Source organism: Trichoplusia ni, chromosome 23 (assembly GCF_003590095.1).
Source record: "Trichoplusia ni isolate ovarian cell line Hi5 chromosome 23, tn1, whole genome shotgun sequence".
In the NCBI taxonomy this organism is placed as follows: Eukaryota; Metazoa; Arthropoda; class Insecta; order Lepidoptera; family Noctuidae; genus Trichoplusia; species Trichoplusia ni.
The window spans coordinates 2,930,097-2,942,387 of record NC_039500.1 but is presented as its reverse complement, the minus strand read 5'-3'; the positions used below and the strand labels follow the sequence as shown (position 1 = coordinate 2,942,387).

The window sequence follows — 12,291 nt, the reverse complement described above, 5'->3', positions numbered from 1 at the left end:
AATTAAAGTTAACACAAAATTTAAAATTTTTCCTCTGGACGAAAGTTAACTGAAATTTTCGTAACAAGTGCAAACAACAAATTGAGTTTTCATCTCGAAATTCCGAGTTTTGTCATTTTAAAGACAGTCTAGCTTGATTACCTTACCTTGTTTATAATTTGATTTAAATGTTAGTGACTTATTTAGTCTTCTAGAATACTAAAATCAAATACATTTTAATCTATGTTATTATTATTTATTTCGACAATCTTGGGCACTGAGCAACTTGTAGTTGCCAAAAGTCTATTCCTTAATTCATTTTATTTTTTATAATCATTAGGTAATTGCGTAAAAGTGAGTTTTTATATGTTTTTACTAATTGTTTATTTAACATATTTTTTTTAAACATAACGAGTACTTATGCAAAAAGCGCGACGAAGTTGTCGCTTTAAAGCTCTCTATAGACTAAACTAAAACACATTTGCAAAAAAACTGTCGCCTCTCAGATTTATAACCGTTCTATCTTTTGACATAAGGGCCACAAAATACATAAGATGCGAAAATCTTTATACCTCTTACGGTTGTTGAGATACAACCTGGTGACAGACGGATGAATAGAAAGTATAGCCTTAGTAATAAAGCTTCTTTTTACCCTTAAGGTACAGGATCCCAAAAATATAATTATCGAGGAGTTTCTTGCAGCTCTTGTTATTACTAAGGCAGGCATTTCGTATTCCCGTGTTGCGTTACTAATAAGCAATATAATTAGGTTAAACTTAGCTATAGTTAGGTCTCTACAAGACACTATACGCACATTAATTAAATTCCGCGTAACATCTTGGTTAGTAATTAACTTGATGAGTTAATTATCTTAATATTTGATGTTTTAAACACGGTTAATTGCTAGTGGGACTCGCGACACGCATGGTTTTTTATAAATATTTTAAATTGGCTATATGATGCTGAAATCTTGGTCATCCGTCTTATGATCGAACCAACTATTCCTGAACACAAATTGTTAATTTTCATGTTTTGTTGTTATTGCATATTACAGAAAAATTTCAACCCCCTAACTATCACTTACATGAGATATAATCTGGCGGAAGACGAACAGACAAATGTACTAACAGCATAGCTTTAGTACGTGTAACAGGATTCAGTAGGTACCCTAGGGGCAAAATCACAACTCAATACTAAGTCTTCACTATCACAAACAACTTTAAAAGCAATTGCAAGTTGCATTCTTTTACAATAGATAGGTACCCCAAAAAGTCAGTTGGGCAGTTCTCCTACCATTTACTGAATGTCAGCCGGATCACCTGTCCGAAATGGGACAAACCGGGAAATCGGTAGAATTGGGGCAATAAGAACTGTAAACACTGCAAATTGTGTTTGCTCCAAATGTTTTGTCAATAAAAACAGTTGAGTCCGGCTACAGGCCTATTCTGGGAATGATATAAAAGTTTGATAAAATTTAATATGACGTCAAATAATGTTATAGATTGTTTTCTCGTAGCCAAGATATAACTGCATAAGTGGTATGTAGATGAGTAACCATCTTTGTCATAACAAGTACCTCCGTGTTGTTTTCCCAGACTGCTATTCATAGATCTTTGACAGTCGTTACAGGACAAAAGCTAGGAAGTCTGACAACCAGTCTAACTAAGGGGATTCGTAGGCAGTCACTCGTTGTGAAACACTGGTACTTAGCTGAGTGCGGTTAGACTGGAAGCCGACACCAAAACAATTGGGAAAAAGGTTAGAATGATGGTGTTTTGTCGATTCCTTGGAAACTTAGAAGCGTGACCACAACAGCGACAAGATTACTTTAAAAATTAATACAAGACTCGTAAATAATTACGATTTTTCATATAAATCAGTATGTCGGACTTCCATCGACAAAAAAAACCCCGGGCCCTTTTTGTACTGCTTAAGCCAGAATGAATTGATCGATCGCAAATGCTCTGCGCGACTTTGGCTTGTTGGTAGATACCCTGGAATGGCTGGAATCTATGATAGAAAACTTGAAATAAAACACGGCATTTTATAAAATATTGTAGTACCTAACCAAAATTAAATTTTGCAAGCCTCATTCTTCACCTTCAAAGTTTAAAATGAGACCAATATTTGTTTCCATTACTATCGTACGCATCTATAAAACTCGCGTCATATCTTCCATGGTAGGATGTTAAACGTCCAACCGGGATAGTGCTGAGTCGCTGTGTTTCAGCCCATCGATCACTGTCACTGACGCCGCACTCACATTGAGCTGTAAGGCTAGGCGGTGTAGTGAGCAGAGCGGATTAAGGAACGATACAAATATTTCGGCAAGGCCAAAAAAAACAAAGCCTGCAAAGAAAATCTATCTTTCCTTTTATTCTTCTTCAACATTTTGGGTAACAGTGACCCTAACCTGACCTAGAGTTTGTTTGAACTCGCTTATCTCAGGTACCGTTCCGATTTGAAAATATCTTTCAGTGTTAGATAGCCTATTTATTTGAAAGGGTAGGAATATACTAACACGTTACACGCTATGATTAATAGCAGCAGAGCGGTAAAAAATATGTTTCAAAAACGGGGAGAAGATCAGTCTACTATAGTTTTCAAATGTAAATATTAGATATCACAGTTTCCATGGAATCATTATCATTAAGAACTAAACATTTTTTCCGCTTAACGCTTGCACTGTAGCATAAGTTTCCCTGACACCTCACACATATTAATTAATAACACTTGTCAATTCTGGTATTCGAGTTCAACGATGAAGTATCTTTGATGTTTATGTTCACGTGAACATTCTCTTCATGATCTCGTCATGTTGTGACCTAATTAATAATGGGATAATTAGGGTAGGCATTGGGACTTTAAAAAATAATAATTTGACCTAAATAATTGCTTGTGGGATCGCCCGACTAGTTTCTACTGACCGACTAAGGGCCGATTTTTCAATCGCCAGTTAACTTTTATCCGTCGAATAAGTTTGGCGTTTTGACAGCTTTTGTATAGAAAATATATAAAATATAGTCAAACGGTCATATTTATTCCTCAGATAAAAGTTAAGTGATCATTGAAAAATCGGCCCTAAGTACTTTTATTAACCTGAAATTATATAACCTACATTTATGACCAAAAATCGTCGTTATTCGAATAACTCCAACTGTCATATCACTCACTCACTCACACTAATATCAACATTATTTGCACACCTATAAGTAAAAATAGAACTGTGGCAATCGTGGAAGTAGGTACTGTAAGTACCCATCATTAACGCCAAAGTAAATTTAAAAATAATAATCACGACACGACAACTAATAATTAAATCTTTGCCATTCACAGTTCAAATATTTGCAAAACAAACAAATCTAATTAATTTCCCTACGTAAGCCATTCACAATAAAGCTATTAAATACGCACGCACCTAATAGCAACATCGCATGTTATATGCAATTACAGCAACACGTGACTATAACATTAATAATGTAAAGTAACTGTCAAATATTTGCTACTGTGTTTTTGACATTTTGATTTAGGATTTACTTAAATGAATTGGACGATGAAATTCGATATCCGATATTGTGAACATAAAACAATTTACAAATTTTACAAAATTATTTTATGTCCACTGATTGCCGTCCACTGCTGAACGTAGGCCTCCTCCAAAGAGAGCCAACCATCCTGGCCCTGGGGAGCTCGCATCCAATTTGTTTTGATTGTAGAATTTTCTTAATTCGAGCAATCTTCATGATTGATATTTTAGCATTAATACATCAAACTTAGTAATTATGTAAGTAGATCCAACCGAACCAAACCGTCATATTAATTTTCATTGTTACATTCAAAATTAAATATTGGTAGTCATGAAATAGGGTTGATGACTGGGTATAAAAAGAATAAATCTCATTAGTCCCTCAGTTAGGTAATTGAAAGGATGAGACACGAAATTTTTCCTTTTTCAGATAAACTAGAATTGACAAAGATTTACTGCTTTAAAGTTTAGGAGAGGGGGCTTATGACGTAACGATAGAGTAAATTTAGACTCAATCGTGACGTCACGCGTAAGTTTCATTCACTGTAATTTGGTCAATTTATGTTTGCGGGACAAATTAAAAAATACGTATACATTATTTTACAAAAACTACAAGACGGACACTGCAAAAAAAAATTGCCATCGTTCCTATTGTCATTTTGACTGCACGGATAGCCGAGTGGTTGAGGTCACCAACTCCAAACCCACTGGACGGATATGTCACGGCTTCGACCCCAGCTAAAGCCAAGCACTTGTATGATCTGTGGTGACCTGAGTCTGGGTGTCTTTGTGAAACCCCCCGTGACACAAGGATTACATTCCTTAATGCGGGAGTTTTGACGTGACAACGTCTTAAATTAGGTTGCGGCTGGGAGTCACTTATGAAAAAGTGTAACGCCCGGTAACGTTACGATGAGTCACCGAACGAGAGAGAGGCCCGCCGAATGCCTTGCGTCTCTCTCCCACTCAACTATGATCGTTCTGCCGCGCGCGCAGCACTAGAGAATTAGGCGCATTGAATCGGCGCTTACATGTACAGTGTTTTAATAAACAAAATATATTTCTATAGTTAAAATTTGTGCAATTCTTATTTTCATTCAATTCCTTGTTCCTATTGTGCAATTTAATAATATATATAAATACATATCAATAAATATTCTACCGAGAAAAAGACGTTGTCACGTAAAATCTTCGCCCGTAAAACCGACTTTACAGGCAACCATTTTTTTTAAACAACTAACAAAATACATCATAATATAAATAAATATCTCAAGGAAAATTTAAACATATAAACCCCAAGTCAGGGGCAAAAAGTACTGTAAATTTTCATACGCATATACAAAAACATTTCCCCTTTAACTTTCACGAGAATATTTCAATTAAATGGAACAATTCAACGTTGAGGCTTTAAATCTGTTGTGTTGTTGACAATACGGTATTACGGAACCCTGTTTATGGCCGCACCATACCAGAAGCTTGGGTGTCCAGTGATTTACTAACGTAATACGTATTCATAAGGATGTAGGATTTTGGAGGGTGTTTTTATTTTTGGAGCTTTTTTTTGGATTTTGAATGAGTCGCTCCAGATTTATTACGACGATTTTTTTTTTCAAATTTACATTTTTTTTTTGTCATAAATGTTTCTGGTTTCTTTTAGTATTTATTTAAAATGCAACAAGTCGTAAATTATACCTGAATAATTCATAACAAAACTTTGCTAGAAGTCGGAAAAATAATTGAATCCTTATCAAGTAAAACCTGAATTGAAATATACACTACTATTATAATGATGTAGATATCTACACTCGTATACATACTTAGTTTACACTTTGTCGTACGACTTTTTCCTCTCAAACGAGGTTAGTCACAAACGCAGTAAAGCCTGCGTGGTGACAATAGAAGCCTCATTACCACCAGACAAACGACGCTAATGATCTGGCGAACTATATAGTACTTGCAGGCTGCTTTTGTAAGGCGACTAAAAAATCACCGTGTATAATCGTCGACCCATCTTGCACCTATACCATAATAGACATGTCCAATCGGGCACTTAGCTTACTCAATGAATGAATTACAAATCTATTACCAAACAAAAGCTTATCACAACCACCTGACATTACCAAATTCCCGAATAATATAATTACAGGCATCGTTAATTAGCGTCATATTCTATAAGCGGTCGATAAATTACGTAAGCGATGCGACCACAATGAACGGAACTGATTTATGCGATCCTCCTTTGTATTTGACTCTTTGTTCAATCGCTTTGAGAATCGACGCTCTCGGTCTTGGTAATTGACCCCCAAGTTCTTTCTATAATATTGTTTAATGATCTTATTTGATTTTGGTTCTTGATTATGCTATGGTTTTAATACTTTGTGGTATATTTGATGGCTTTTCGTTTGGTTATAAAAAGCAAAAATCTATTTTATCGAACAGGTAAATAAATTTAATATATTAAACTCATTTCTTTGCCTTTTCATGAATTTTAAAACTGAAAGATTTCATTATGTTTTCCTTCACCGGTTACAGCAAGTGTTTTACTTTTTTTTTATAAATAGCTCAAATAAACTATTTACCTATTGGAGAATACAGAACTTGCTGAAGCAACATAAAATGGCAAAGCGATCCAATCCGAGTAATTCAATAAGAGTCAACATTTAGTGCTGATCGGGTTTCGCCGGCAATACTTAATTGCAATCCTTGTTTTCCCGGCTAATGATGAAAGCCCGGCTCTTGGTTGTAATTGCCAAGTTGTAGGGAAAAATGTATTTCATCCATTTACATAGTTTTATCTTCTAATAGTTTTTTAATTAATCAAATTATTAGGTAAGTATTGCGCTAATTTCGCTTAGCAAATAGTGTCACTAATCATTGATGACAAACTGCATTTCTTTGAAGTTGAAATGATATGTCACTACATAAAAGTTACATATCTACTACGTTAAACTACATAAATCCGGCTATTGATGCGCCATTGCCATTTACCAGCCTTTTCCCATACGACCACGGTAACTCACTGCGAGTTGGAGAATACAGCATCCTATCCAGATTTCTTCCCTGTGTTTGCCTTCACCGTTCGTCAGTGGCGTCTTAGAATAATTAACAAAGCACATAAGTACGTACATATAGGTAACTATGGTAAGCCAAATTGCTACTTTGCCTGCGTTGAATCGAACCTGCAACACGTGCAAACATCAAAACATCAAGCGAACAAAACAAATACATTTCGTAACACTATGACGTATCTAACGTTATCGATCCTATAATTCTCCAGAAGTGATTTAAGCGAAACTTAACAACAAACTTAAACGATTAAGTCTCGCTTACTACGAGTTTATTTTAATAACGCCTCCTTTAGCGACAGCTGAAACTTTCGTTTGGTTGACGAAAGGGTGATGGTAGTTTAATATGAGAAATTAAAGAATAAAACAGGTTGTTCGAAGAAGCCCATATCGTTTTGGTTTTTTTTTTAACTAACTCTTAAACTGACGCGTTCAGTTTTCATATTAATTTGCGAAAAAGAGGAAATTGACCCGTATATGCATGTTTCTTTGATGACCTAATGTTTTGACCAGGTTTCAGTGGCCAGTTTTCATTGTTTTGGTTTCTTGACGTTATAATATAGGTATTTTTTCTACTTAGATTACTTACTCGTCTACATACCTGCGCATAGGTAGTTTTTCGGCAGAGGCAAGAAAAATCCCGAACTTCTAATACTGCCTTGAACGAATTTAAATACAAACACCTAAATACTTTCTTTGAACCTTATGATATTACCTTATGGTTGAATTTTGAATAACTATTTCCTAAGAGCACCGAAGCAGCGATCTAATAAATTCGGTATCCAATCAAATATTGGAACATTGGAGGTCAAAGGATCCTTGGGCCCAAAACTTTAAATTAGTATACGAATAACGTTGGCATGTGTAATCCTCTGAAGGATTAAGCAAGAAGGTTTACACCGTCTGATAATATATTATGTTATGTTTACAATTAAATAACGGATTGTTTTTTTTATGATTTTAATACGAATTACCTATTTGCTATCAAATAAAAGTGCGAGACGGAATGAATTCTGCTTTTTTATTTTAAGTTTATCATAGCTTAGCGGATTTCTTTTTAAAGGAACTGTAAAAAAAAAACTTTTACAGCCTAGCACGGTTTTGATATTCAGCCTGGGCACTTAATGACGGACAAGGCACGTAAAGACTCCTATTAGGTCCAAAACTAGTCAGGAAATCCCGATAAAAACATGTGAGTAAACTGTCATTGCATCCTTAAAGTATCTATAGAATAATTTACCTACATTGTTTAAGTAAAGTATGTATTGAATTTCGCTGTAGACATGACCAACTATCAGTCGAATTTCTTGTAATTGCAGTGCAGTAACCCACAGATTAAGATAAAGTGTTATGACCCTCAAGGTTGTTTGTAAGAGATCAGCATTCATTGAATAACCTCTAAATTATTGAGAAAGATAAAGGTTGTTTTTTAAATGTTTTTATTTACTTACTTTCTATTAACATTGTAAGAGTGAGATATTTTTCATATCAAGTGATTTTCGGGAGTCTGGAACAAACAATAACTAAGAGGCTTGCTGCCATTAAAGCCCTAGGATCTAAGTCGAATCCTAACTAACTAACTAAAAAAAAGTCTTAATCTCTGTATAAACGAAACAAAACAAAAAACAACTATCACAATCATATAAATTATTAGGACACCCCGTACACGAGACATTGATAAGAAGTCACCTATTTAAAAGAACAACAAATTATTAATAAACTTCACAGTTATTATGTAGTTCACACAATCAGCCTATCAGTATAGACTCGGTCAAGACTCAGTCCGGCTGACTACAAGAGACTACAAGAAATAAAAAAATATATTTAAAAACAATTTGTTAATAAAACTTGTTTCGCGCGTCAATTGTATTACGACAGATTGAATCAGTTGTCTAATGTCACTGGAACGTTTTAAAAATATGTTGAAATTGGCGCGAGTGATTTAAATGAATGTGAAAGACATTTAAAATTTAAATAGTGCGAATAGTGTGCATTTTAAAATTTAATTTTAAAAGTGATCGTGTGAAACAGTGATACAAGAAGTTTTAAAGACGAATAGTTTGAAAGTGAAATTAAGAAGTTCCAATAATGGATCCTGAACGCCAGCCACTCCTAGGACAGGGGTCCCAAGTGCGAAGAAGATTTAGGTACAACCTTTTTCTGATTAATGATAGTAGTCAAAAGTCATGTAGACTGGTTTTTAGTGATGGATAAGCTAAGATGGAGTCATTATCTATGACATATTCCAACCCCAAGTTTTTGAAGCCGCAAAAAAATATTACATTCGTTATGTATTATTTTTAGGGATGGGCCGAAATTCGTTTTACATTCGGTTTAACCGAACTTCGGCAGCTTGAACCGAACTTCGTCATTCGGCCGAATTTCGGTTAAAATGCCGAATATTCTGCACTAAATATACTTGCACTATCATAATAGAAATTAATGAAAAAACGTATGTGTAGTAACAGTGAAATAAAATAAGCCTAATATACTCATAGTCCTTTATTTGAATAAGACCTACTTACTGAATACCTTTCTCAAAAATATAATCAAACAAAACACAAAATTAAACCGTTTTTCTTACTAATCAAACCAGCCTTAGAAATCTTTATTTCTTAATCAAAAACAAAATTTTAATCAACAAAATTTAGTCAATCAAACCAACAAAAATCACGTAAAAACAATTAATTTAATTTGCGAAATGTAAATAATAGCACGTGACAAGATGGTGACGTCTTTACAAATGACTAGCTTGCTAACGGCCCCGCGGGGAAGTGCGGAGTACGGGCGAGGTACATCTAGCAATATTTGCAGCAAGTGCGTAAACAAGACACAACACGAAAAAACTCGGCGAAATTGAACCGAAGTTCGGCCGAAGTTCGGCCGAATTTTTCATTTTTACCGAATGTTCGGCCGAAGTTCGTATTCGGTTTAAACCACATTCGGCCCATCCCTAATTATTTTAGCTAGTCAGTAACTCAGTGGTTAAACTTTTAAACTCTCATAATTCGATTAATTGGAGCACAGCTTTATCTATAACTAAAATTGTCTGAAGTATTAGTTAAGGGCTGTGGCGGTCTGCTGCAGTGCTACTATCTCTTAAAATAATGTAGTCATGGACTAAGGCAGTCACGGAATGGTTGCCAAGACAAGGAAAAAAAAGCGTCCGTCGTCCGGCAGCAAGATGAGTTGTTCACACAGTAAAGGTGTCGGGTCGAGTCTGGATGAGGCTAGCATAGGACCGTAGAAATTGGCGCGAGAAAGGGGAGGCCTATACCCAGCAGTAGGAAGATAAAGGCTGTAGATGATGATGTATGTAGTCATGGCATGTAGAAGCGTGACAGAGAAATACATGCCTAAGAGCGGCATCTCTTTCACGTTCTCAATAATATTACCTACTTTAAGACCTGATAGTAGGCCCCACGGCCCTTTACCCCTCCTTCCAGATATCCTGTACGAGAAAAGGCCTTTGCCCTACTATCAATTGTCACATGATTTGTGATCATTCTCGTTCTATATTTAGTGAAGACACTACACAAGCAGATAACTAATTTTATTAACTGTTATGACCTGAATCTGACCTCAGACAGAATCAGTTTCTTATTTGTTTTGTAACGCCTTGAGAACTTCCGAAACAATTGAGTCTTATCGATATTAGTGAATGATTTTTTTTAGGTTAAAGATCAAAATCGTTGAGCTGTTGCTAAGTTGTGATAATGATTTGACGACTGCAGAATTATTTGGTTTATTTTAATTTTGAAAAGATTTCAAAAAGTAGGATTTGAAAAAATAGTAATTCTTATTTTTTAATGTATATAATTACCGCTATTTTCCCAGAATAATGTATTGTAGTTATACTGATTAAATTTTTCAAAAGCATAAAAATAAATCTCAAAGGCCTCGTTTTCCATTAATAAAACAATTATTTTTTAAAACAACAAAATCTTACAAACGACTTATCGTAAAAAGCACTGAGCCAAACTTGCACAAATGACAGATATTTCACGTTATATGAAAAATACAGACGAATTTCTCCTCTTCTACAATTAAAACTAAATTAAATATTCTCTATTCCCAGGCCCCTAACCCCAGAGGAAGTACTGACAGCGCGTCAGGAGCTGACATGGCGTCGCGCTCGCTTCTTCCTCGTAGTCATGTTCTGGGGCATCATGGCCATGTTCCTCTCCATCATCACGTGTATCCTGATGACAGCTCCAAGGTGTTCCTCGGACGCTGGAGTACAGCAGTTCCCAAGCGTACCCCCCGTACATATGACCTTCGCACCTTTGATTTCAAGAATGAATGAGGATAGAGTTTATGCTTTGTAGATAGTATGATACTTAATATAGCTCTTATGGTGTAAATATTAGAGTTGTAAATGTTAATGTTATTTTTGCAAGAATGTGCATATAAAAAATTAACAACCAGTCTTACGAAGGGGTACAGTGTTGCCCAGGTTACTGAGTTGAGGAAGTCAGATAGGCAGTCACTCCTTGTAAAACACTGGTACGGTTAGAGTGGGAGCCGACCCTAACATAATTGGGAAAAGGTTAGGATAATGATTTTTGAAATAATGTTTAACATAGGTAAAAAAGAACACATATACATACCCAAATAATTTAATTTTTAGACTAGTAAATATATCTTTTGTATAAGACTGAAATTACATAATAAAACACAAAATATATTGAATATGATTTTTTATTTTATAACAAACCATATTTGTATAAAAATTACGATGGCCGATATTAACTCTCTACTGTTACATAAATATCAGATATATTACTGCAAGTGGCACGAAACGTATAAAAAACTTTTATTTAGTACTTTAATAAGCGCAAATTTTGAATTATTTGTTATGGACTAACAATAGTTCGGTAATCAACAAAATATAATAAGCCTTACAGATGAAAGTTGTATTAGACACATTTCTCTTTGCTATAAAGAGGAAAAAAGGACGTCACGATTTCGCTACGCTATCATTAGCTCAGTTCTGAATACGTCAACTTCAAGAAAACCTTTAAGAAAACAGCGAATTCTTTTTAAAGCCCTCCCCTCCCCAAAAATGTAGACTACGATGTAATGTGACGTCATGAGAGACCTGTGTTCCATTTGTAGTTGGCCAGTATTTAGTTACAAAAATAAATTGATGAGTCACACTTTTAATTATGCAAAGAGTGTTTGCTATCGAATTTATTTAAGAATGTATTGATCGCTTAGCCCATAACAAAAGAATAAAATATTAATATGCAATTAACATTCCATTAATTAGAAATGCTGAGAAAGCTATAATTAAAGAACAATATTAAATTATTTTTTTATTAAAACTTAAATTGAAGTAAAAAACGATATTGATAAAGATACACAGACAACATTATTTTAAAAAGAAACTATTTTTAAGGTTTTAACACACTACTATAATAAGGTCAACGAGACGAGATAAAGAATGTACACAAACTTTCAGGGGTTGATGGCATTTTTATTCGAATAAACTATTATAAAGTTCGAATTTCGTCAAAAATTAAGGAATGAACTTGTTCACAACATGGCGGACCAAATGTTGACAACTGCCGTACTGACTGCTTTCTTGTACCAAGAAACACATAGTCATCGACTAACTCTCGCCTTATATGCGCGTACGTGTGATGAGGAGAGGGATAATAACGCCTCGCTATCGCAATGAAACTCAGTAACGGTCAGCTTGTTTAGATTTTTAATCTC

General features: G+C 34.8%; 1 protein-coding gene across 1 annotated transcript; it reads left to right on the top strand.

Annotated features, from left to right (window-relative positions):
• The first annotated feature begins 8,615 nt into the window (after nucleotides 1-8,615).
• Nucleotides 8,616-10,905, top strand: LOC113504774. The gene is made up of 2 exons (XM_026887208.1): nucleotides 8,616-8,717; nucleotides 10,649-10,905. The coding sequence occupies exons 1-2, from the start codon at nucleotides 8,659-8,661 to the stop codon at nucleotides 10,896-10,898; spliced, it is 309 nt and encodes a 102-aa protein (XP_026743009.1). The 5' UTR covers nucleotides 8,616-8,658; the 3' UTR covers nucleotides 10,899-10,905.
• Nucleotides 10,906-12,291: the final 1,386 nt, after the last annotated feature.